This window comes from Melozone crissalis, unplaced genomic scaffold, assembly GCF_028551555.1.
Source record: "Melozone crissalis strain CALT ecotype California unplaced genomic scaffold, PUWL_Pcris_2 ptg000044l_1, whole genome shotgun sequence".
Classification (NCBI taxonomy): Eukaryota; Metazoa; Chordata; class Aves; order Passeriformes; family Passerellidae; genus Melozone; species Melozone crissalis.
In genome coordinates, this window is record NW_026535822.1 from 69,590 (window position 1) to 96,520 (window position 26,931).

The following is a 26,931-nucleotide window of genomic DNA, read 5'->3' on the forward strand; positions in this document are numbered from 1 at the left end:
CCCTTGAAAGGCAGGGGACGGGAGAATGTCGCTTATCGGAGGGAGCCCCAAAGAGCGGCTGGAAGGGGTGCCGGCTCATCAAGGACTCCCGAGGAGCGGAGGGAGGGTGTATAGGCTGATGGAGTGTCCCGAGGAGCGGTTGGGGAGTGTAGGGGTGTCCGTTGGTGGGGAGGAGCAGCCGGAGCGCTTGCACGGTCCGGTGATGGGGAGGCCGGCGGGGCCTGTCAGAGTAGGCTCAGCCCGGCTGGTGGGTACAGCCAACGCCGCCCGCCCACAGGACCATGGCACAGTTCCTGTTCGAGGCGGACCTGCGCGGGCTGCTGAAGCTTGACACGCTGATCCCGAATGCGCCGCCTAGGCGATGGCAGCGCAAGGCCAAGGAGAGTGGCCCCGGGCCCAGTCCCATCGGCGTGTCGCCCATGAAGCCGGCCAATTGCTTCCGCAGCTCCAGCAAGACGCCGTCCAAGACACCCGGTGAGCGCCGGCCCCCAGCGACAGAGGTTGAGTGCGGGAGCCTCGCCCAGGATGCTTGTCTGTAGCCATGGGGCTCTGGGCTCCCTGCCACGCTGCCCTACTGGCTGCTGCTCAGGCAGGAGGAGGTGGTCTGTGCTCCTGACAGCCACCCACCTCCTTGCCAGCATGAGGGGCAGAGCTCTTAGCGCTGGGGCTGGCGAGCTGCTGTTTGCCCAGCTGAGCCTTGCTGGCACAGCTGTATGCTAGGACAAGTGTGGGCAGGACTGTTAGCTGACAGCTTTACATCTTGTGAGCGTTTTAGTATCTTCCCCTTATCTCTGGACTCTGGAATTGTTGCACTAGACCCAAGGAGTTGCACCACACTGTCCCTAACCAACTTGGTGGCAGGGAGGAAAATATAAGTTAGTTGTGACTGGGTGGCATGAGACCTCAGAGTCCTACTTGTCTGGTGGGTGTGATGTGGAGGAGTGTTGGGTTTGCTCCTGTGAAAGCTCTAATACAGGCTGTTAAATAGCTGTAAGACAATATTTTCATATGTGAATGCAGGTAAATCTGGATCCAAAATTCAAAGCACTCCCACAAAGGCTGGGGGGGATCGCTACATTCCCAAACGCAGCACTATGCAGATGGAGATGGCAAATTTCCTCCTAACCAAAGAGAATGACCCTGATGAGGATTCCCCTACCAAGAAGGTGAGCATGTTGCTAAGTTACAATTACTTCACAACCGCTACTCCTTCCTGCCCCTTTACTCTATCAAGTGGGCACATGGGACTGACAAGTCCCAGCCATCACTACTTGCAGCTCTGGGCTTCAGGAGCCTAGGATGAGATTGAAGCTGTAGAGACTGCCATGCACTCTAAGCCTATGCTGCTTCTAGCAGCAAAATCTACCTTTGACTAATGAGGCTTTAAAATGTAGCAGGCAACAAAAACACAAAGCTGTGAGCCTATGCAAAGTGAAACTGCTGGTGGTAGCTATTCTAGGACAATGTCTCCACAGGGAACACTTCTGGAATGTTTTACACTGTGTTCTGAAATCTGTTTATGAAGCATTTGGTCGCTTTGTGGCTGTGGCTTTTCCCACTGGCAATGACACTGAGTTTGCCATTGTGTGAAAATGTGAGCAGGACGATGTATGTAAGTCTGAGGGAAAACTGCTTTGACCTGCCTCTGTGTGACTGACCCTTGCAGCACAGTCAAACATCTTCAGATTCTAAGAGAAGGGGACTTAGGTGTCTGTTTAAATTGCAGTGTGGGAATTGTTTTAAATGCATTGCACTGAGGGTGATTTGTCTCTGTAGGAGCAACAGAAAGCCTGGGCAGTGAATCTGAATGGTTTTGATGTAGAAGAGGCAAAGATCCTCCACCTCAGTGGAAAACCACAGAATGCTCCAGAAGGTATGATACAGAGTCGTTGTGAGCTGAATCAGCAGGAGAGATCAGGTTAGGGGAACAGCAACACAGAGGCTCTGTGTGTGGTCACAGGAGAAATCAACTGGTTTCTGAGAGCTGTACAGGCTGGAGTCTCCTTTCTTACGGTTCCTGAGGTCGAGGGAGGGCATAACAGTTACAGTGAATTTATTTAGGAGAGTTGCTATGACTGCCAGTTGGTCACCTGTTACAGGGCTTGCAAGGGTCTTCAGGGTGGAGAGAGAAATGAGAATCTGACCTCATGTTCAGAAGGCTTGATTTATTATTTTATGATATATATTACATTATTACTATACTAAAAGAAATAGAAGGAAAGTTCTCAGAAGCTAGCTAAGCTAAGAATAGAAAAAGAATAAATAAACAAAGTTCTGTGTCTCAACAGAGAGTGAGACCCAGCTCTGCTCTGAGTGGTCAGTAAATCCAAACATTCACCCAAGACCAATCACGCATCCACCTGCTGCATTCCACAGCAGCAGATAACCATTGTTTACATTTTGTTGCTGAGGCCACAGCTTCTCAGAAGGGAGAAAAATCCTAAAGAAAGGATTTTTATGAAAAGATGTCGGTGACAGTCACCCGCACTACAGGTTCCAAGCCCTCATGAAGTCTGTAAGAGCATCAAAGTCTCTGCTGTGCATTTTCTAGCTTAAACTGCAACTAAATATAATGGGATTCAAAAACCCAAGTGTTTGTTAAATTTGTTTCCATGAATGAGCAAATTGTAGCTCACCCCTGTTCAGCAGTTCATTCTGCCAGTGATTTTCGTGCACGGCAGACTTGTGAGTGTTTCTCTTAGGACTTTATTTTCACTCCAAGGGATTCCTAGTTGGGTGAGCAGCACTCAGCTGGGAGGAAACTAACTCAGGTTAACAAACCTGTTCCCCTGCACACAGGCTATCAGAATAACCTGAAAGTGCTCTACAGTCAGAAAATGGCACCTGGATCCAGCAGGAAGAAGAGCAGATATATTCCCTCAAAGCCAGACTGGGTCTTGGATGCACCAGAGATGTTCAATGACTACTGTAAGTAGGCTACAGGGTTGAGTGCTGGGCATCCAGAACATTCTGCATTGGATTGCTGTTCCTAGGACAGTGTGACTGGGCTGTCTGTATTATTTTGTGTACCCAGGCTAGCACAGACCACTTCTGGAGTGTCCCTGTGTGGCCTTACAGGGACAGTGGTCTAGGGCACTGTGTAGGTGCCTTGGAGCAGGGTACCTGGCCCCAGCAGCTGGGCATAGTGACACTCAGAAGGCTGCCCCTCACCTGTACGTGTGTGTGTGCACATGTGCACCCACACCTGCTGCATCAGCACGGGTGAAGGGCAGGGCTCTCTAGCCAAGCATGGTGTGACCTGCATTGCTCTTTCAAATTGTAGATCTGAATCTCGTAGACTGGAGCTCCCAGAACTTCCTTGCAGTGGCTCTGGACAACGCTGTTTATCTGTGGAATTACGGTACTAGGGAGATTATCCCCCTACTGCAGACGGAGCATCCGTATCCTTACATTTCCTCTGTGTCATGGATTAAAGATGGAGACTACCTTGCTGTTGGCACAAGTAGTGCTGAGGTTCAGGTGAATGCAGGACTAAAACTAGAGGTGTTTTCTAGGGATTGACAGAACTGTGGGGCCTTGGCTGGCAGAGGAAGGATGCCATGCACCTGACTTGTCTTCCCTGGTGTGGGGTGGAACTGCCCAGTGTGCAAGGCAGGGTTTGGTTTGGGGGTTTTCTGATAAGTAGCGTAACCTTCTGTGCTATAGTCATGAGATACACATTTTCTCTGTTCCCTTACTGAGTAAGCTGAGAGAGCCTGTGCAGTGAGGTTCCTAGGGCATAGAAACAGGATTGGGTTTCTTCTGAAGAACTTTTTGCTTTGCCTCTCCAGCTATGGGACGTTGAGCAACAGAAATGTCTCCGAACCATGACCAGCCATTGTGGCTGTGTGGGAACCCTCAGCTGGAAAGCTGCATCCTCTCCAGGTAAAGCAGTGGGTCAAGGGCAGTTTCCAGTTGTTGCAAACTCCTATCCCTCAATCTACGTGTGGCATGGGTTAGGGATGGCAGAGAGAAGTTTGTCCTGGCTTGGGATTCTTATTTAGCCTTATCTGTTGGGGCTGTGAGGAGAAGGCCTCTTTCCTGTATTGCAATTTGTGCTGAAGTTGTAAAGAGCTTGTGTGGGTGTTTCACTCACACCAACAGACCTGTGTTGCTGGTAACACTGGTTGAAACCCAGTGGCAGGTATAGCAGTCTTGCAACAACAAAAATGGATTTGGGTGAAAATGTGCAGCCTGACTCTGTAAGCCTTCTCTTCTCTCTGCAGTGGTGCACAGACTGGGCACATCCATCACCACGATGTCCGAGTGGCTGAGCATCACGTGGCCACCCTTGCTGGCCACACACACGAGGTGTGTGGACTCAGATGGTCTCTGGATGGCCATTACCTGGCCAGTGGTGGCAGTGACAGTCTGGCGAACGTCTGGCCATGCACCCAAGGTGGGGGTGGAGACTTTGCTCCTCTACAGACCTTCACTCAGCACCAGGGCGCTGTCAAGGTGAGCACAGAGCTGCCACGGGCGGATATGTGTGTGCAAGGCAGGCATGCAGCACTGGCTGGGCGCAGGTTGCCTCTTGTATGTTTTAAAATGAACTCTCCTCTCTCAGGCCTGGCGTGGTGCCCATGCCAGATGAATGTTCTAGCCACTGGAGGTGGCACTAGAGACAGACATATCTGCATCTGGAACGTGTGTTCTGGCGCCTGCCTCAGTGCTGTTGATACCCGTTCCCAGGTGAGATATGAACATCAGCTTGGAGACAAACACCTTCTGGCAGCACACCTACACAGAGCTGCTGGCTCCTCAGGCCCAAAGGCACAGGGAAGGAGGGGGACCATGCTCACCTCCGAGTGGTGAGCATCAGTGCAAGGACCCTGTATCACCTGTGTTACTGCCTCTTTGCAGGTCTCTTCTATCCTATGGTCCACAAACTACAAGGAGCTCATTTCAGCCTATGGCTTTGCGCAGAATGAGCTGATTATATGGAACTATCCAACAATGACCAAGGTTGCAGAGCTGCAAGGTAGGTGGACAGGGCCTGGGTGTGGGGGGGCTGTTAGAGGCTGAAGACAGCTGCACTCCTTGGTTTGAGCCTGCAGCATCACTGATACAGGACAGTATCCGGGGCCATGCTGCTAGGAGTAAAGCATGCCCACGGGGCTGTGGAAGAGATACCACTGATCCAAGTGTGTGCTTGGGGTCTGAAATCACGCTGCCACAGCCACTGGGGGGACAGCTATGCAAGCTGGCAGGGCTCATGGGAGCATACAGGAGTAAATGTGCATGTGCTGATCAGCTCAGCCCGGATTGCACATTCCTTCTCCTCCTCAGGTCATACTGATAGAATCTTGAACCTGACCATGAGTCCTGATGGTACAACAGTGTCCTCAGCAGCTGCTAATGAAACAGTGCAGGTCTGGAGCTGTTTTGAGATGGATCCCATAAAGAAGAAGGAGAAAAGAGAAGGCAAACAGTGCCAAAAGTGGGATTCTTCACCAGAGCATCCGCTGAGAGCACGGGATTGTTGTGGGGAGGGGGATATTTGGTTTTACACACTGTACAGTATTTTAAATGTCAATGAACTGCTTAACTTGACTTTTTCTTAATGGAGTCTGATGGAAGAAAAAGCCGTGGCTCCTAAACCCAAGTCCTTCTCCCTGAGGCTGGGGATCTGGGCAAGGAGTGGAGACCTAGGTCTTAAGGGCCAGTTTAGAGGCCCCTGAGCTTAGCACAGCCTTGCAGAAGGATGCTGTGCAAGGGCTGTACTTCTGTTTCTGTCCCAGCTAAGACAGATATGTCACCTGCCCCATCTGGATGCTGACTACAAGCATAGCAGCTCCACCACAGGCTCAACTGAAAGCACAGCATGGCTATGGCCTCAGTTTGTGTTGTCCTGGCCTGTCTCACAAGCCCAGAGACACCTTACCATGGCTCTGCAGGCAGATCTCAGTTTGTCTTGTTAGCTACAGGCAGCCATCACTGCCTGCCTATGGTGCTGGAGTAGAATAGCTGTTGGAAAAAAAAGAAGGGAGAGAAATATAGAGCAACAGCTGTAATCACCCCAAAGGCTGGAAAGGGGCTGGCTCTGGCATGAAGCCTGATGCAAAACAAAAGGTTAGCTTACACTGCCACAGCCAGCCTGGATGTCATGCAAGAGCCACGCAAAGCACCACCAACCCTGTGCTCAGCCTTCGGTCACGTATTCTTCCAACAACTCTGATCTCCCTTCCCCTCCTGCTGACAGGAGGCCCTGGTGCCTCACTGAGGCTTCATGCAGGGGAGCAGGCACCAGGGCTCAGCTGACATTTATTGGGGCTTGACTCCCCTACACTTGGAAAAATGCCTTTTTTCCAGGCTGAACTGTGCTGGAGCAAGTTGCAGAAAATATATTTGAGCCCTTACCTGATCAACAACCAGCTCAGCCATGCTGCTTTGCAAGGTGGAGCCGCAGTGTCTGAGGCTGTGGGGCTGCACCAGACCCATCAAGCCTGTCCTTCAGCTGCACCAGCATGGCCAGGGGCTGCTGGGGACACCGCACAGCTGATAAGCACCTTGGCCTGTACAAAGCAGCTCCACCAAGCCTGTGCCTCCCATCAGCCCTCAGTGATTAGCTGAGGGTGGATTATTAACTGTTTTCACCTTTCCCTCAGCACAGTGCCACACTGTGCCTAGCACCAGCTCTGCCTCCTGAGCCTTACAGCAGCTGGAACCTTCCAAGGTTCCGACTTGTGCTCTGCCAAGGCCAGTGAGTGTGTAACCACACCCACCACAGCACCCCCACACACACACATAAAGCTGATATGGGGGGCACAGTCTCAAAAACAGCCACTGAGGCAGCACCTTCCCAGCAGTGCTGCTGGTGCATCCCCATTTGGACTCTTGGGAAAGATCAGGAGGTCCAAGGATGTGTCTCCCTCAGACACAAATCCTAGGGCCACAGCTGTCTCTAAAGGGGAAGCAGGCAGGAACCCAGATGCAAGGCTGGGCTCTTCCACAGAGCTGTGCTGTTGTTGTAGGAGCCCTGCCCCACACCCCTGCACTTGTGCTGGGAGTTAGCACAGACTTGCTTTGTGGGGCCACAGCTGATTAGGCCTTCCCTGGTCCGTGACCTGGAAGGAAAGCTTTATATGCCAAAAAGTCCCTGTCATTTTTGCAGTCCCATGTAAGAGCAGCTCAGCTTTCTCACAGACTCTTTCTTTCTCCTTAGCACATGCCCCACACCCAGATGCTGTGCATTACCCAGGCCTTAGAGGACCTCTGAGCATTACTAGAGAATAATGATACTGCAGGGTCTTTGACCCCATGCTGGTCTCTTACAGTCCTGGAGTGAGGAGGAGCAGAGGAAGGAAGTGGGCACTGATCCAGCAGGCCCAGTAAACACAGCCCTGTAAGGTGTGAATTCAGTTCACAGCATGACAGCATATTAATTACCAAGTGCCATGGCCAGCCCATAGAAGAGCACAGCTAACAGTGTTATGAATCAGAAGCTTGACTAGGCCAATATTCAAGCAGCAATCAATTTATTATTTGATATGGCAAAGGATGAGCAATACAGCGCTGGGTACAGTGGGGGAAGTTTTCCCTCCAACTGCACACTGATAATTGAGGATTACAGGTATTTATAGGGGTACTCATCAGTTTTTTTCAGCAGTTTCTATTTCCAATCTTTTACTCATCAGCAATTTTTGTTCGAAATTATTACATCACAATTCTATACACTACTGTGATTTTAATTTCTCAGGATGTATCTCAAAGGAGTATCCCCAGATGGTGACGGTCCAGTTTCCAAAAGAAGAAAGATGAATCCCATCTGGTGGGGTCCAGCTCCCCAGATGTGTGTCCACCTTTTAATTGCAGAGACTCCAAATCTCATAACAGTGATGTCCAGCTTCCCTTTGGTCGAAACCATAAATCCTTGAGGTGATGTTCATCTTTTTTTCTCAAACTGTTTTTCTCTGCTTCAATAAGGTGTGAGATAGGCATATTTCCTTTATATATATTCCAAAGCTACAGTTTCAAGGATACAAGTAATATTCTAAAATTATACTTCAAAAGGTTATTATTGCAGAACTCTTTATGGATTAAATGCAAGCAAAAAGCAACATCTATAACACTTTAATTCAAATGCTCCTAAATCAACTAGGGTTAATTTGCAAACAAAAGATAGGTTCAAAAGTCTTTTTCCATGCTTTATTTTCCTCAGTTATAATTAGAATTCACAGCTCTCCCATTGTTGGGGTCCACACATTTTGCATTCACAAATACACACATCGCCTGTTTGTGCCTGACACGAAACACAGCTTTGCATCTCACAGCCAAGAAAATGCACTCCTTGCTCTTCTGACACAGCTCTCTCTGTTCATGATGTGGGACAGCGAGTGCTGATGATGTGCAGGAGTTGATGCAAGGGACAGGGATGAGGATGCAGCAGGCACAGTGCCAAGCTGACAGAGGGATGATCTCTGGCAGTGGCACTGAAGGAGAAGAGTTTGCAGGCAGCACTTTGGCTCTTTGTTTCACCTCTTCTTTCAGTGCTGCTAAGAATGTAGCCTGGAGCAAGCTGGGAACACCAGAGCCTGGAGCCCTTTCCAGGCAGGGCTGCATCAGACACAAACCAGCAGGGGACTGAGGAGCCCCTGGGGTGGCAGTGAGCAACCTCGGGCTCTGCTCACTGCTGCTGGCATTTTCTATTGACCCATCTCCAAGGACTTCTGTTGTGCTCTGTATTTCTAAGGGTTTCCCCCCTTGTTTTTTTTTGTTGTCTCCTGCACCTTTTTTTCTCCAAATTTTCCTACCCTGTCAGCAGCAGCCCCTGTCCAGAACTGGCTCTAAAATATCAGCAAAGCACCTAGGAACAACAATGGGTGGAATCCTGCGGCTCAGGAATTCGTATGCCAGAGCCCTGCCTCTGCCTCATGCTTTGTCAGGATCTCCTTCTCTGTGCAAAAACTAAGGATTAGTGGAGTTTTTTTGCCAAAGAGCTCCTGAGAAGCAAATGTTGTGCTAGGTTTCTCAGGAGTGTATCCGTTAAGTTCATTGCTGGCAAACAGAAAGTAAGGCCAGGGTAGCAGAGCAGCTGGGAGCTGGTCACTCCCTGCAAAGGGCTGGTGCAGGATGTGGGAACACCAGGTTCCAGGATGGGTGAGCAGGGTCAATGTGCTCAAGGTGCTGCCAATGAGGTTTGGGTTCACTTAGAGAGTAGTCAGAACTGGAGAGCACTGCAAGATCCAGCTGCAGTCCCCATCCATGTCCCTTTCAGTGCTGGCTTTAGGGTGTCTGCAGCCTGGATCCAGAGCGCCCTGGGGGCTCCTGAGGCTGCCTTTGCACTCAGGGTGAGGATGCCCAGGAGCCCCTGAGGCCGGCAGTGGGGACCAGGGCTGGGCTGGGGCTTGTGGCCTGGCAGGTGTGGCTCTGGGGGCTGTGACATGCCAGTCCATGGGTCACTGTCACTGCCCTCCGCAGCCCTGGCTAGCTCTGTGATGCTCCAGGGACAATGGCAAGAGTGGGGAACTGGCTAGGATAGGGTTTTGCCTGAGCCAGAACCTCTAGGCCAAATGCCAGCAGTAGAGACCCCTGGAGGACCGAGTGAAGGAAGCAAAGGAGGCTCTTCGGCAGTGTAAAGGGCAGCAATTTCATCAGGAGAAATAGGGGGAAGGTTCACAGCTGAGAATTCCCAAAGGAACAGATGTTGCAAAAACCCCCACCATCCCTGTGACCGGATTTTTAAAATCTTTCAAAACAGGGAGTGGACACCATACAGTAACCAATAAGTGACTCTTGGGGTGTGGTTTTGAGGGCTACAACAAATCAGAACAAGGGGAGGAGAGAGCGTTGGCATAGGGATTGGATCTAAGGGCGAGGGACAGGGAATTTTCTGGAACAAAGGGTAGGGTTTGGGCTGATGGATGGGGCAAAGGGGATGGGTTGTCTTGACAGACAGGGAAAAATCTGGTGAGGAGGGAGGGGATTCCTCGGGGGACACTTGGGTAGGAGGGCATAACATAGGGGAGAAGCTAACTGTAATAACTCGGGGAGCACTTGAACATACCACTATATAACAGAACATTTGACTCAATAAACTAACTCACTGCAACACAGAAATTCAGGCTTTCGGCAGCTGAGAGGTGGCACTGTTAGAACCCGCAGCAGCTGGTGAAAGCCATCTCTGTCCTTCAGGTTCTTGCTGTGTGGGAAGGTGCTGCGAGTTGTGGTGGCTGCACTCCCCCTTTGCTGGAGGATGATCTGTACCAGGGCACAGCAGAAAGCTGCCATGGTGAGCAGAACATGCTCAGAGCATTACAGTTCAGAGAATGGCGCTGCCCCTGAAGCGCAAACAGCTTGAAAGCATAGAATTCTGTGCAGAACTGTTGCACAGATTTTCTCTTCTAGAACATGCCCATTTTTGTATACTGTAGATGAATACTCTGGGTTTTATAGAATACATGGGGTTTTTTCTTAAGTTTTTTGGGAGAACTCTCAAGTTTATTTCTGTTTGTATTTTACATCCAGCATGCATACAGTTTTTTTTTAATTATTATTATTTTTCTTCAGTAAATACTTAGGGAAAAACACCTAAGCATTTTTTAATCCTTTGGGATATTGTGATTAATATTCTTAGAAAGAAAACCTTGTTGAACAAGTGTGAAAACACAGAGAGAGGGAAAACAGTATAAAAGTCTTTTAGAACAGAGCATGCAATAAGGACTGCAGAACTGAGTAATTCCTCCAAGTGCAGAATTAGCAAGATATATCCCCAAGAGTAACTGCCAAGATACTTCCTTAAACCAAGGGAAATGTGACCTGCAGCCATACGAAGCACAGCCAAAGCAAATGAAAACCTTTGGAAAAGAGGGAATTTTGCCAGTGACATCAGTCTGTCTGGATAACTGAGGGATGCCCATCAATATTGCACTACATTCCTCAATATTTGCAAGGTCTTTTCTCCCAATTTCTGTGAAATGAATAAGCTGCAGTTGTTTACCATTAACTTAAGCTCTTAGGGGAATTACCAAGCACCATGTATTTTTTTCTGTAGCTGAGCAGGTCTTGAGTTTCCCAAATCTTCTACAAAGCAGAAGGGAATCACACAGTTACTTGTGCTAATGTTAATGAAGGATTTCATGAAAGCAGGTGAATAAGAGCATTGCATTGTAAAACTTCCACATGCAAGAAAACAGGAGTCCACTTAGAATAAAACATAGAAGGCTAGCATAACATCAGAACAGGATAAAATGAAATTGCTAGACAAGAACTGATGCGTCAGAAATTAGGTGTATCATTTCTGATACATCTGCATGCATTTGCAAGCTAAAACAGAAAAGGAAGGGCAGAGATAATAAGGAACGAAGATTTTAAAATTGCACTGTGCAGAAGAGACACACAAACCACCAGTGTGAACACAGCTGGGAGATTCAGCTTGGAGATGGATTAGAGTGGAATCCATTCACTGAAGGTCTCTGGTGCACATGAGTGCAAAGACTGAGGAAAAAAGGAGAAAAGTTTAATTTCTGAAAGCTATTTAGATTCCTGGAAGCATTGTTTAGAGATCTAAAAATCTAAAGCCTCAGAGAATCTGAACCTAAACCATCCCCAAATGGATTGATCAGGTATGATGTGCACATCTCTGCTGTTTTCAGAGTCAATGAAATTGTCAGTTAGTGTCTGGAAATTAGGAATGCCCACCCAGATTTTGTCTCCCTTACTTTAAGAACACCTTAATAAGGCACTTCAGGAACTGAACACTGGCATTCTCACCCTGCTCTATTTACTTTACATTTAAATACAGGCTGGTAGAAGGAGAAATCGGGCTTTAATTTCTCCCCAAATTACCTGTTGCACTTTCAGGTTAGGAGTAGATGTAAAATTCAGCTAATCACTCTCTCTATGCATGAATATTCCACTAGTGAACTGACATACAGAACATCCTTTTTCTCTTTTGTACCTTCCTAAATGGTGCCCAGTGAACAGGACTCTTGCATAAATCTCACAGAAAATCACCAAAATTGCTGAAATTAACACTCAATTCCCTGATAAAAGCTTCTGAGAAAAGGCTTGAGCGAATCACTGAACAAACTGAAACTTGGAAGAGAAACACACATTTCAGCACTGATCAAGGGGAAAGAAAAAGAAATGCTGTAAAAATTCCAAGTGGAAGGTAAGGAGAAACACAGGAAGCACAGAAAGAACAAGGCCCTGTCAGATGACCTGTGCAAGGTAACTTTGTGCCCCAGCACCGTTAGAGGACATTCCCTGTCATTGGTGCAAACAGCTGGAGACATAAATGCTGATTGATTTGGGGGCCACAGTCTTGATAAGTGCAGAGGTGGTTCAATAACCTGACATGAGGGAGTTCCCTCAGAGCAACTGGGATGCCAGAAAGAAGTGAGCAGTTCACCACAGCCTGGCCCGCTCGGCTGCTTTTCCTTCTGACCCTCCTGGGGAGGCTCTGACATTTCCTCTTCCCTGATGGAAGTGCAGCTGCTGCCAAGGGAAACGTCCTCACACTCACTCAGTGTTCCCTTTGCTTGCCAGATGTCCCATCTGCTGTCCCTGCCCAGGAGAGCTGCTCTGCTCGGGAGGAGGAGCCCGAGCGAGGGCCTGGGAACATCGGCGGCTGCAATCCCTCCTGATCTAGCGCTGTTTATGGATGTGTAGCTAGATTTGGATAGTTACAAGTATAGGGATATTTACATACATGGGCTGATATTTGTATAGGGATAGTATGTGTGTATATTGTTATATTGATGCGTGTATATTCATCTGTTTACATACTTGTACAGCTCTGTAGCTGTGCATTTCTATTGCTGGGGTTGTATGGATTTTTTTATTGGTCCATTGATATTTGTGTATTTATAGATAGGTTTGTTATATTTGTATTATATTGTCATGTTATATGTCATGAAATATGTAATGCATGTTTACATCTCTGTATTGTTATGCCTATATATGTATTTACTTCTATTTATTATGTATGGAGTTGTATAGTTCTAAAATTCTATTTATTTAGTTCTGGATCTGAGATTCTTTGGAAAGGGATATTGATGTTTCTGTATTTGTATATGGGCTGTATTGTTGTAGTAATATGTAATAAATTTAATTGTTAAACTTCAGTTCAGTAACTTCAATATTTGTGTACAGTGAGTTGTTGCAGAGGGTTGCAATAAAGTAATTTTTTTTTCACTGAAGTTGATATTTGTATATATTTACATAGCACAATTCTCAGAAAAAATTAGATTTTAATCATAAATTGATATTTCTGTGTTTCTATATTGGTAACACAGGTGTTGTAATTTATAATAAATTTCATTTTTAAACATAAGTTATGTTTGTGTATTTGTACATTAGTAGTGCGGGTGTAACTATCTGCAATAAATGCAATCTTTCAACTGCAGTAAGTGTAGATTTGTGCTACCCAAAGCCATGGGCAGGTGTAAATGCTGGAGGATTTTGGCCATGCCAATCTCCGGCCATGCCCAGCACATGCCCCACCTGCACTCAGGCTGGGCAGGGGAAGCGCAGATTTGGGCTGGCAGCAGAGCCCCACGTTGGCTCAGAACTCGCTGCAGAGGCTGCTGAGAAAACTCCGGGGTTCCATGAGCACCGAATCCAAGCAGGAGCCACCCGGGGAGGACAAATCCCTCATCCCACGGGCAGCTCTTTAGGAAAGTGCTCCAAGTCTCCCCCTGAAGCTCATCCCAGAGAGCAGAAGCCAGCAGGGATCCTGAGCCAGCTCTGCTGCCTTTGGCAGCACTTTGGCAAATGAGCTGCAGCAAGGGGGAGGCAGCAGTGACTGTGACTGCTGCAGGCTGGGGATGAAGGAAGGGCCATGGACACAAGTGCTGAGATGCCCCAAAATCCAGAAGGAGGCTGGAGAGCCGGGAATCAACTTGGCATTTCAGTGCCAAGCTCTCACAGGCACTGAAATGATGGAATCCCTTTGTGTGAAGTGACCTGGAAGAACTGACAGGGAGTTGCTGCTAGGATCAGCAGTAGCAGAAAGCAAAAATGTACAAACACTAGGAGATCATCTAATATCCCCCACAAGCAATGGCTTCAAAAATGATCTCATGTATATATTATATTATGTTATATTATATTATGTTATGTTATTATTATATTAATCAAAATATATAATATATAATATGCATGAAATTTAATGCACATGTATTTTTGGACAGTTTTATTTTTTGATATATATTTTCATTTAAGATGTATATTTGAAATAGTCTTTCAGCTTGGGATAGTGAAGATTTACAACAGTGCAAAACCATCTGCCCACAGAGCAGTCAGCCCCTGGGTGTGTGCATGCACACCCACCCACTGTGCTTGCTCTTCTCAGCACCTCAGGGCTGCTGTTTGCACAGAATTGGGATGAATTTAACTCAACAGAGCCACAAGTGGGGTGTCCAGCTTGTCATGAACACTCATGTGGCAATGAACAACAGAGAGCTCTCAAATCCCATTATCACATGTCGCTTCATTCCTGCTGGGCACTGCAGAACTCTTAAAAGACACAGAAAAGGGGTGGAAAACATTGGCATCATGCTACTGCTGGTGTCCTCCTGGAGGAAAATCTGTCGGGTTTCTTAAGGTGGTAGCTTTCCAAAACCTAAGAATACTGCTCAGTAGTGGTAGCCCAATTCTGAATGGTTTTCTTGACTTGGCAAAGCTGGGGTGTTAACAATGGACTCTGTCCTTGGTCCAAATCACCTGCCCTCACCTGCAGACAAAAGCACCACCACGAGCAGCAGCAGCTACATCTGTCAGTTTTCTCAAAAAGCTGTGTTAAATTTGGGAGAGGAAAGGAAAACACATCAGACACTGTGGATTATTGACAAGACTCTGAGGAACAGTTCCAAAGCAAAGGGCAGCAGCTTCTCTCTGGGCCACTCCTTGTGCCCCAAGGCAGCCGGGCTGCCCTGGCTGCCCAGGACCCTGCGCCCCGCGGGCTCTGCAGAGCTGCACAGCGGGGAGGCAGCTTTGGGCACCTCAGCCCCTGGGCAGGAGGGGCTGCTTGCTCTGCAGGGCTGCCTGTGGGCAAAAGCAGGGTGCTGGCCTTCTGCTCTTGGCCCCAGCCTGGCCTTGCAGGGATAATGCTGTTCCCTGTCTCAGATGTGCTAAAGATAGATCTGATTGTTTGCAGCTCTGCACAGGTGTGATTTGCACCACAAAATACTGAAGGACTAAGGCCTGAACAACAGACCCTGACTGAAGCCTCAACAACAGGACCTGAGCCAAAGCTGCTCTCTAGATGACCTTCCCAACCCAATGTTCTATCTATCTGCTCCTTAACCAAGTGTTATTATCTAAAGGATTGTTGCATCCATTCACTGGTGAAACACGTCTTCACCTTTCTGCATGAGGAAAATGGACAAGGCCACACCTGGCCTTGGTTCCTCCTTGAGCCCTGGGCAGGCCTGGGGAGAAAACCAAGAGGAGAATGACACCAGCTGTGCCCCCAGCAGAAGCTCTGGCACATTGCTCGTCCAGCACTGTCAGAGCCGGGCTACTCTCACAGCGCTCTCGGGAGCCTCGTGGCCGCCAAAGGTGGAGGCACCGCAGCATTTCCCAGTTCCCGGCCGTGGCTCTGCAGGGCTGGGCTGGGACAGCTTCCCCCAGCTGATGTGCAGCTCTGGATGAAGGGGAAACCATTGGGCTACCTGGTGATGGATCTTCCTAAATCACCAGAGGCACCCTTTTGTAATAATGCTGAGGTGCATTGCTTATCCTTTCCTGACTCTTGTTTGCACTTTTGCATTACAGTAAATTACATTGTTCCTTCAGCTGGTGTCTGTGTCTGCATCTCTGACCCTCCCCACCACCAAAACAAACACACAGCCAGTTTAGCATGAGACCTGCCTCTCTGCCAGCCTGTCTCTTGACAAACACCCCTGAGACCTACCTCCACAAATGAAATTCCCATTTTGCAACTTCCTTTTCTGCAGGCAGGTGAGAAATGAGCCACTCCCAGCTCTGGACACCTCCAGAAACCAGCTGCTTTCAGCAGTCACAGCCCTGAAATATCAACCTCCTTCCTTAACCTGCCACTGGCAGCTCCCACCAAGAGGCCTTCTGTCCAAGGATACCCACAGAAGAGCTGGAGAAGGGAGCAGTTTGAAACATAACTGCTTCAGAGTTTAAACCTGCCTTTATCAAATGAGCACACACCAACCTGTCCCAAAGGGAAAGCAGGCAGGAAAGAGAAGCTCCTCTCCCACAACAGCAAACTGTGCTTCCTTCTGTTCCAGCTGGAGAGTGGAGGGCATGGGCTGCAGCTCACTTTGGGAAGGAGCCCTGGGAATTGGCCTGGTCTGGGAGGGCAGCAAAAGGAATCCCCCAAAAAGTAGGAAAAGATTCTCTTGAAGGAATAGATGATGACAACATTTCTGCAGAAAAGCAAAAAAAGAATAACTGAAGCATTTCAAGAAGCGCCCAGACTGTAATTTGTTTGCCAATATGACAACCCAAAGTCTCTGTGGCGTGTCAGGAAGCTCAGGAATGAACCTGCAAGGCTTGCATAAACATCATTGGTGTCTGTCCCCCAGAGCACAAGCAGCTCCCCAACAAGACTTCAAGACTAAGGGACAAAGCTTCCCCCTTCAGCTCTCCACAGCAGCTCTAGGGAGTCTCTCCCCACTGCAAGATCTCCTTTGTCAGTCTACAGTGGCAGAACTTGGCTGCAGGAGGCATTTGCATTGGAGCTCTCCCCAGATAGGGGGAAGAAAAAGAAGAGGTGATTCCTGAGGAAAGAAAAAGGCAAGTCTGTTTGGGAAGACACCAGTATGAATTCACTACAACTCAAGGCCAGAAATCTCTTGAAGAAAGCAAAATCCATCCATGGGGCAGCACGTTGGCTTGGATATCAATGCTGACAAAATTGCTGCACCTTCCTGCTGCTGTAGCTGACTCCGAATCACGAGAAATGTGCCAACACTGCCAAAGACAGGCAGACACAGTGACATAAAACCAGCTAGTCTGCTGAAAAGGAGTCCAAATGAATGTTTTCTAATCACCCTTTTTCATCCTTTCCACAGCCAAGACAGAGCAATGTCCCTCCTCTCTGTCCCCGATGGTGACCCAGGCACGGCATGCAGCGTGGGGATAACCTGCTGTGCTGTGCTGTGCCGTGCCAAGCAGCTCCGGCTCTGCCGCGCGCGTCCCCGCCAAGTCCGGCCCGCGCCGGGGGGCGCTGGGCTCGCGCGGGCCCGAGCGCAGCGCCCCCCTCAGGCCGCGCGCCGCCAGCGCAGCCGCGGCCGTTGCGCTGCGGGCGTTGTGGCCACAGTCGGCGATGGACGCCATGGCGGAGCTGCCGCTGCCCGCCAGGCTCAGCGCCCGCACCTTCCCCGCCAAGCTCTGGCGCCTGGTGAACAGCCCCCGCGTCCGCTCCGTGCGCTGGGACAGCCGCGCCCAGGGGCTGCTCATCGACCGCTCCCTCTTGGAGCGGGAGCTGCTCAGCTCGGGCCGCGCCCACAGGGGCCGTGGCCATGGGCCGGCCCCGGTGCCGCACACATTCAGGGCCACGCAGTTCCGCAGCTTCGTGCGGCAGCTCTACCGCTACGGCTTCCGCAAGGTGCCGGGCTGGCTCGGCTCGGCTGCGCCGGGCGATGCCGGGGCCTGGCTCCACTACAGCAACCCCTGCTTTCGCCGCGACCGCCCCGACCTCCTGCTCCGCATCAAGCGGCGGAGCGAGGCCAACAGGCAGCGGCCGGCGGCGGGCCGGGATGGCCGCAGGCGCCCGCCCCGCCGCTCCCAGCAGCTCCCCGGGGCGCGGCCGCTGCCGGACGGGCGGCACGGGCGCGCTCGCTTCACGCCGCTGCCCAGGGAGCGGCCGCCGCTGCCGGCCCGGCGCCCGCCCAGCGGCTTCCACCTGCTGCACAGGGAGCGGCCGCTGCCGGACGGGCGGGAGCTGCGCAGCCCCCGGCCCGGCCGCCTCCAGCAGCCCCCCGGGGAGCGGCCGCTGCTCGCCCGGCGCCCGCCCTGCAGCTTCCACCTGCTGCACAGGGAGCGGCCGCTGCCGGCCCGGCGGGAGGGGCCGAGCCGCTTCCAGGAGCTCTACGGGGAGCGGCCGCTGCCCGCCGAGCGGGAGGTGCTCGGCATCCCGCCCTGCCACTTGCTCGGGCTCCACGGGGAGCGGCCGCTGCCGCTCGGGCGGGAGGGGCCCCGCAGCCGCTTCCAGGAGCTCCACAGGGAGCAGCTGCCTCCGGCCGAGCGGGAGGTGCTCGCCATCCAGCCCAGCAGCTTCCAGCAGCTCCACAGGGAGCAGCAGCCCCCAGCCTACGACGCACAAGGTACGAAAAGAGTTGTAACCTTGTTTTTCCAAAAGGTCCTGAAAAGTGACCGTTTGAAGTAGTTTGCCTCAAGGCTCTGTCATTCTCGGCCAGAAGTTGTCGAGCCTACTAGGAAGGGGCACCTAGGAGGCCAAAAGATTCTTTGCCTGGTTTTGCTGTGTGCTTCCCGTGATGTTTGATCCACAGCAGCACTAGAGCTCTGTGTCCCACAGCCACGTTGTGGAGCCTGACCAATGTGTTTGGATTCTTGCAGCCACCCCGGGCACTTCAGGGTCCAGCGCTCCTGCTGGCAGTGCAGCTTGTGCAGCATGGATGGCCTCCAGCTCAGCACAGAATGCACCTGCGGAGGAGGAATGGCCACCAGCAGATCTGGGCCTTGCTGTAGAGAAAATGATTCGGGAGATCAGGAGGTCCCTGTCTGAAAGATCTCCCTCTGCGCAGGTAATTCCATTGGATGGGGATAAAAGGGGCTGGACTGAAAGCTTTTGAACCTTGTTACATGGTTGACAAGCAAAGGCTTCTTTAATTGAACTTATATCATTATTATTTAGTTATTGAATTATTCTTGGTAAAGAAAGATTTCTAAAAGAGGAGATGAAGAAGAAATGAAGAAGAGGTTTTACTTGCTGGGAAAGAGGAGAAGAGTGTTTGGAGAAGTGGCACTGAAGGCCAAGTGTCCCGTGCAGGGAGGGGCATGCCAGAGGTGCCTCTATTGCAGCTGCAGCAGATGTGGGCTGTGCCTCTTTTGGGTGGGAAGGCCAAGGCAAAGCAAGGGCTGGGCTGCAGCTGCTGCTGCTGTGTGAGCCCTGCCGTGCGTGTAGGTGCTCCCAGAGCCGTGGCTGGGGCTGGGCTGCAGCTGCACCTCTCTGTCCTTTGCAGATTATTACACTGTTGGCCAAAGAATGTCTGTCTTTCTGTTGATGTGCTGACCCATTGCCTGCAGTACAGTTGTGATGATGACTCAAGGGGGGGAGTGGGATTTTTTGGATTTACCAATACCTTATTCTCAAGTGATGACTTTTGTCTTCTGTAAAGTCACACATAGCAGTTTAGAGAAGCATTTTATTCCATAATAAAAGGAAACATTGCAGGCTCAGAACCATCTTTAGAATCTTTAGGGTTCTGATGGATGGACTATGGCAGAAGAGATGAATATTCTGAAACTGGTCATAGGGAGAATATCTTTGTGTCCAAAGGTAATTTGGTTCATTGTGGCCATTTGCTTCCTCAGTGGAACAGAAACACTACTTGGTTGTCTGGCTTTTCCTGTCTTTTGGGTTGGTTTTTTTCCCTACCATAACGATATACAGCTTTTTGCCACTGATCACAAATGTGATCCTGGCAATAGCCTGGGTGCATCAATGTTTGCCTGGATGACACACGCGGGGCAGCAGCAGAGGGCTCCAAGAAGCAGCACCTTGTGATGGGTTGTGTGAGCGCTTGGCTGGGGATGCTGAGACTGCCAGGCAGAAATGTGTGCTTTGCCTGTGGGTTTGCAGCACACAGCCCTGGGCAGGGCTGGCAGCCGTGCTGGCAGCAAGGAGAGCCCCTGGCTTTGTGCTGGCTGATTTCTCACAGCTCTGGGATAAGGCAGGGTCAGAGCGTGGGGGCACGTCCCCTCACGTGGTGTCTTCTGGTTCTCTGTGTTCATGTTTTATCTCAAAGGTGATTTTGTAAGAGCTTCAGTTTCACCTTGGCCCCCTGAATCCTGAGTTTAAAAGGCTTGTCATGTGAACTATGTGGACAGTGTTCCCTCCTCTGTGCTCCATGTCCTTTGGGAGTGGAGAAGGATAGTTATTGTATCCCTGATACGATTCCAGCAGAATAGTGAGTGATCTTCGGGTTCCTTTCTTTCTGTTTTTCTGCTCAGGAAAATGTTGGTGTTGCCCCTGATTCTTCAGGAGGGGAGCCTGTGAACAGAGCTGCAGCAGAGGAAGCTACATCTGACACCAAGAGCTGCAGGAACAGTTCCCAGGAGCCCAAGGAGCCTGGTAAGGACAGAGCCTACACTGGTTTAGAGAGCTGTGAGATGGCTGCTCTGAGCAGGGTTGGTGCTTCCTGGTGCCTTTAGTTCAAATCCTGCGCTGGCACAACCTCCCTGAGCCCTGCCCTCCACGCTTCTCCAGAGGCTCTGACACGGAGTCCTCTGCTGGGGCAGAGAGCAGGGAATAAACCTGACCTTGTGCGAGTTGTGTCACCATGCCGGGTGTCCCAGTTTTTGCTGAAGTTGGTGGATAAATTTACTGCAAGGTGCCAGTGGAGGCCAGGCTGAGCGACTCTTGAAGGAACAGGGGAAAAAAAGAGCAAAAAGTCAGGGTAGAAGTCCAAATCACTGACTGAATGTAGCACCAGTCTGCTGGTATTGGTCCTGTCCCACAAGAAAAACAAGGAGCACAGCATCAGAGGCCAACCAATTGAAAAATCACGGTAACTCCAGTATCAGAAGGAAAAGCTTGAATGACCCCTGATTAGGGAGGCCTAAGAGGAGAGAAGGAGCACTTTGCATCCATCCCTTAGCCAAGCTGGTGCAGCCTGCAGACCTGTTAGGGAGCTCTGTCCCTCCCAGCCCTTGCTGCCAGAGCTGATGGTCGAGTTGGAGCAGCTGCTGCTCACTGTAGAGGGCAGTTTGTAGATGCCAGGTAATGGAGCTGGTTCATGACTCAGCTCCCAGCACCTTCAGCTTCAGCCATTTCAGGGAGGACTGAGGTCTCTCTGTCAGCTCAGAGAAAGAACAAGGCCGGGCTTCCTTGTGGCAGCAGGGACTGTCTGTGTTTCAAGCTCTCCTGGGTGCCCTTTGCACTGCGGGGGCTGGGACTTTATCGAGATACTTCAATGTTTTGAAGCACACTTTTGAACACTTGGAATGGTCCCTGTTCTTTTAAGGGCACATTGCTTCAAATTGCCAAGTGAGAGTCTGCCTTTCAGGTCATCTTTGACAGCCCCTGGTAGAAGGACAATTGCTGCCCAAGGGAAAGGTGCAGAAGGGCCAATATTGACTGAGTGTTCCCTTTGCTTCCCAGATGCCATCTGACCAACATCTCCAGGAGGGCTGGAAGAGACAGGGGAGAGCCTGTGACCATCAGGCAGGTAGAACTCCTCTGTTTGTAGATATATTTATAGATTTATATGGTTATTTATTAGTGGTTATAATTCGATTTATAGATGATAGTGTTCTATTTATGTAGACATATATCGATAGATCTGTATAGTTAAATGTGGATATGTATATAGTTATAGATGGGATATAATTATATTTTATTATATATATACATTTATAGATGTATATTTACATCTATAAATGTGTAGACATTTATAGATTTTCAGAGTTAGAATTTTATATGTGTAGAGTAAAATATTTATATTTTTATATATATATATATATATATATATATATATATATGAAGTTAGATTTATAAATGTGTATAGTTATATAGTAAGAGGAATAGGAATGTTTAGATGGAGAGATTGATGGAAGGATTGCTGTTTGTGTAGGCCTAGGCTGCATTTGTACCTCTTTTTCCCCTCGGCTGCCTTTTTCACCTCTTGCTTTTCCCCCGGTGCCCCCTGTGTCCCCTGTCCCTGTGCTGGGTCCGAGCTGGCGGCCGGGCGGAGCAGCACTTCCAGCCCCGGCTGTCCCTGGAGCGGTGGGAGCTGCCACTGGCCCCAGGCACTGTCCCTGAGGAGCTGCTGAAGGACGGTGAGACAGAGGGGGCTGAGGGGGCTGAGGGGGCCGTGGCGCCAAAGGGACGGTGACCCTGAGCTGCTGCTGGGGCTGAGGGCTGTGGGGCAGCCGCAGGCCATGGTGGCACCGAGGTGACAGGGAAGTGGCACAGGCTGGCAGGGTGGTGGGTCTCAGGGGATGGGATGGCTCAGAAGGGACTGAGGGGGGTGAGAGGACTGTGAGGGGCTGAAGAAACTGAAGGTGGCTGGGGCTTCACCGAGAGCATGATGGGGTTGAGGGGATAGAGGGGGCCAGCAGGGAGCACAGAGGGCTCCGGGGCTGCAGCTCTGCCAGGCCTTGGAAGCAATTCCAGAGCCTCCACTTTTGCCACAGCTGCCATGAAGACCTTGAGGACAGCCAGAGACTGACGGGAGCCAGCAGGGAGGAGCTGAAGGCCAGCAGCGAGAGCAGTGAACGGGGCCCAGCTGCTGCCAGCCTGGAGAGAGCCCGGCTGAGGCCACAGGCCCGGGGAGACAGGTGGGGCTGAGGGTGCCGTGGGCTGTGGCTGTGGGCACTGCCCGGCGGGGCAGGAGCGGGCCCTGCCCGTGCTGGGGCTGCTCAGCGCAGCTGCCCCGCCTGGCACAGGGGCTGTCCTTGGGCAAGGCAGCTGTGCCGGCAGGGCCCGGGAGCTGTGCCGGCTCTGCCGGGCTGCGGGACAGTCCCGCCGCGGCTGCGCTCACCACAGCCTGGCTGCTCGGCTGCTTTCTCTTTCTGACCCCCTGGGGAGGCTCTGACATTTCCTCTGCCCTGATGGAAGTGCAGCTGCTGCCAAGGGAAACGGTCCCCACACTCACTGAGTGTTCCCTTTGCTTGCCAGATGTCCCATCTGCTGTCCCTGTCCAGGGGAGCTGCTCTGCACGGGAGGAGGAGACCAAGCGAGAGGCTTTGAAGATGGGGCAGCTGGGATCCCTCTGCTTTGAGTTCCGTGTAGACATGTCTAGAATTGCATTATCCATTTGGATAGACATGTCTATCCATCTCTAGACGTGTCTGTTACGTATAAATGTCTAGAGATGGATTATCATTTGGATATGCACATTTGTGGGTTCCCATTTGTATAGGACTATTTCTGTATGTGTGCTGTTTAGGGATGTATACTCTGTGTATATGTACTTGTATATATACGTATTTGTTTGTAATTACATCTATGTGTATATTTCTATCTAAGTATACAAGGATGTTGTTATGTCTGTGTTTAGTTCTGTTTCCTATATATACAGTTGTGTTGCTATTTATTCGTTTGTAGTTATATGTAATAAATTAAGTTGTTAAACGCCTAATTGATCTTTGTGTATAGTGAGTTGTTGTGGAGTTTGGCAATAAATTTAGTTTTGTTAACTGAAGTTAGTATTTGTATATTTTTACACAGACTGGTTGTAATAATCTAATAAATTCCTGGTTTTAACCTAAATTGAGATTTGTATAGTTCTGTATTGTCAGCGTGGGTGTAGCAATTTGTAATAAACAACATTTTTCAGCTGAAATTGATTCTTGCGTATTTGTGGATCAGCAGTGTGGCTGTAGCAATCTGCAAGAAATGCCATTTGTCAGTCGTGATGGGTGTTCTGTGATTTGTGCTAAATTGGTGTAATTTACTGAATAGTAAAAGAGGCAAAGAGAAACAAAGAGAAAAGAAAGGAGGAGAAGGAAGTGTGCATGGGTGGTGGGGGGACAGGGAGAGGGTGGCAGGGGTTATGTGTGACAGCTTTATCACCCATCCAAGGGTCCCACCATGTCTCGCTGCTCTCCTCCATCTGGTCTCCTTGGTGGTGAGGGTCCCACACCACACTGCCACACATCCTGACGAGTGAGGGATTCCCTGGATTAACGCACGCTTTGAGAGGTGGAATGCCCAGGTGCCTCCCTTGTGGGGGGCCAGCTGGACACTGTCCCTTGCTGCCCTGAGGGTCTGTGGCATCGTGCTGCAGTGCTCTGGTGCAGGGTCTGGGCACCCCTTTGGGGGCCCTTTGATGGGGCACATCACCCCCTCTCTTGTGGACAAGCTTTCCCCCTGTGAAGGGCCCCACAGCTGGGCTCTGCCCAGCAGAGGATGGGCGGCCACTGCCTCTCACCAGAGGCTTTCCAGCACTCACCCAAAGCCTCTGTGCCCCCAGCTTTGGTGCCAGGGTCTGTGTGAGCCTGGCAGCTGATAGCCCTGGGGCTGTCATCTCCACCCTGAAAGCATTGGCTTGTGCTTCCTGAATGCCCCTGAGCTGTTACTTTATCTCCTCTTCATCAGAGAACCCTGTAGGGCCTCTCAGAGCCCAATTCAGGATGTGGTGGTCATCTCTGCAGCTTTTGTAACAAAGCTCTGCTGTAGTAGGTCAAAGTCTTTCATAAAAATGTTTAAAGCATAAACTATTGTATTTCAGTGTCTGACACCGGGGAGGACAAATCCACCCCCCATCCCACAAGCAGCTCTTTAGGAAGTGCTCCAAGTGTCCCCCTGAAGCTCATCCCAGAGACCAGAAGCCAACAGGGATCCTGAGCCAGCTCTGCTGCCTTTGGCAGCACTTTGGCAAATGAGCTGCAGCAAGGGGGAAGGCACCAGTGACTGTGACTGCTGCAGGCTGGGGATGAAGGAAGGGCCATGGACACAAGTGCTGAGATGCTCCAAAATCGAGGACAACTGGGAAGCAAGAAGGTCTCACAAGCACTGATATGATGGAAGCCCTTTGTGTGAAGTTCCCTGAAGGAACTGCCAGGGGACTTGCTGCTAGGATCAGCAGTAGCACAAGGCAGCAGGATCTGCTCCTTTTCCTGGCTCTGTTTCAGGACACAGGCTCTGATGGCCCCTGCTCCCACAAAGCCCTTGCCCATGGAGGCTGTAGAGCAAAAGCAGTCCCACTGCAAAGAGAGGCTTTGCAGCTGAAGTCCACTTGTGTTTAGGGAATGGAGTTTAGGGAAGGAATGACTCCCGTGCCAAAGCACTGGCAGGTAACCGGGACTCTGAGAGGCAGAGCCATTAGAGGGAAAGAGAGATCAGGCACTCTCATGCCTGAAACTCCTTCAGCTCTCTTCTTTAAATAAGAAAGCTGAGGAGAGGCAAATGCAGTCCTTTGAAAAAATATTGTGTCAAACAAGTCCTGAGGGAAGAAAACCTAGGTAACAAGTTGGCCTTGTTTTCATAGCCTGTGTCTTCTGCAGAGGAGACTGGGATGTACAGCTTTCAGGAACACAAGGCATTGCATGGAACTGTGCATGTGCTCAGCAACTCAACCCTACCGGTGCACTTGGTAAGGACACAAACAGCAAGTGGATCTATGTATCCACCCATTACAAAAGTGTTGTTAGCAGTAGGATCGAGGTGTCCACTCCCTGGGGAAACCTTTCAGCATTTAGAATCTTGACAAGGCCATGTCTGGCCCTGCCTGGAGGTGCTGGATCTAAGCCAGCTCTCTTGGTTCTTAGGCAGGCTCATGGAGAAAAACCAAGATGAGAATGACACCAGCTGTGCCCCCAGCAGAAGCTCTGGCACATTGCTCACCCAGCACTGTCAGAGCCGGGCTACTCTCACAGCGCACTCGGGAGCCTCGTGGCCGCCAAAGGTGGAGGCACCGCAGCATTTCCCGGTTCCCGGCCGTGGCTCTGCAGGGCTGGGCTGGGACAGCTTCCCCCAGCTGATGTGCAGCTCTGGATGAAGGGGAAACCATTGGGCTACCTGGTGATGGATCTTCCTAAATCACCAGAGGCACCCTTTTGTAATAATGCTGAGGTGCATTGCTTAGCTTATCCTTTCCTGACTCTTGTTTGCACTTTTGCATTACAGTAAATTACACTGTTCCTTCAGCTGGTGTCTGTGTCTGCATCTCTGACCCTCCCCACCACCAAAACAAACACACAGCCAGTTTAGCATGAGACCTGCCTCTCTGCCAGCCTGTCTCTTGACAAACACCCCTGAGACCTACCTCCACAAATGAAATTCCCATTTTGCAACTTCCTTTTCTGCAGGCAGGTGAGAAATGAGCCACTCCCAGCTCTGGACACCTCCAGAAACCAGCTGTTTTCAGCAGTCACAACCCTGAAATATCAACCTCCTTCCTTAACCTGCCACTGGCAGCTCCCACCAAGAGGCCTTCTGTCCAAGGATACCCACAGAAGAGCTGGAGAAGGGAGCAGTTTGAAACACAACTGCTTCAGAGTTAAAACCTGCCTTTACCAAATGAGCACACACCAACCTGTCCCAAAGGGAAAGCAGGCAGGAGAGAGAAGCTCCACTGCCACAACAGCAAACTGTGCTTCCTTCTGTTCCAGCTGGAGAGTGGAGGGCATGGGCTGCAGCTCACTTTGGGAAGGAGCCCTGGGAATTGGACTGATCTGGGAGGGCAGCAAAAGGAATCCCCCAAAAAGTAGGAAAAGATTCTCTTGAAGGAATAGATGATGACAACATTTCTGCAGAAAAGCAAAAAAAGAATAACTGAAGCATTTCAAGAAGCGCCCAGACTGTAATTTGTTTGCCAATATGACAACCCCAAAGTCTCGGTGGTGTGTCAGGAAGCTCAGGAATGAACCTACAAGGCTTGGATAAACATCATAAGTGTCTGTCCCCCTGAGCACGAGCAGCTCCCCAACAAGACTTCAAGACTAAGGGACAAAGCTTCCCCCTTCAGCTCTCCACAGCAGCTCTAGGGAGTCTCTCCCCACTGCAAGATCTCCTTTGTCAGTCTACAGTGGCAGAACTTGGCTGCAGGAGGCATTTGCATTGGAGCTCTCCCCAGATAGGGGGAAGAAAAAGAAGAGGTGATTCCTGAGGAAAGAAAAAGGCAAGTCTGTTTGGGAAGACACCAGTATGAATTCACTACAACTCAAGGCCAGAAATCTCTTGAAGAAAGCAACATCCATCCATGGGGCAGCACTTTGGCTTTGATATCAATGCTGACAAAATTGCTGCCCCTTCCTGCTGCTGTAGCTGACTCCGAATCACGAGAAATGTGCCAATTCTGCCAAAGACAGGGAGACATGGTG

At 50.3% G+C, this 26,931-nt stretch overlaps 1 protein-coding gene across 1 annotated transcript; it reads left to right on the forward strand.

The window, feature by feature from the left end:
* Positions 1-281: 281 nt before the first annotated feature.
* LOC128942839 (cell division cycle protein 20 homolog) lies at positions 282-5,469 on the forward strand. Its single transcript, XM_054285483.1, is given in 11 exon segments — positions 282-474; positions 1,021-1,166; positions 1,777-1,873; positions 2,800-2,928; positions 3,284-3,480; positions 3,792-3,868; positions 4,209-4,462; positions 4,568-4,692; positions 4,864-4,981; positions 5,290-5,414; positions 5,416-5,469. Coding segments are annotated over 11 exon segments (1,515 nt in total).
* Positions 5,470-26,931: the final 21,462 nt, after the last annotated feature.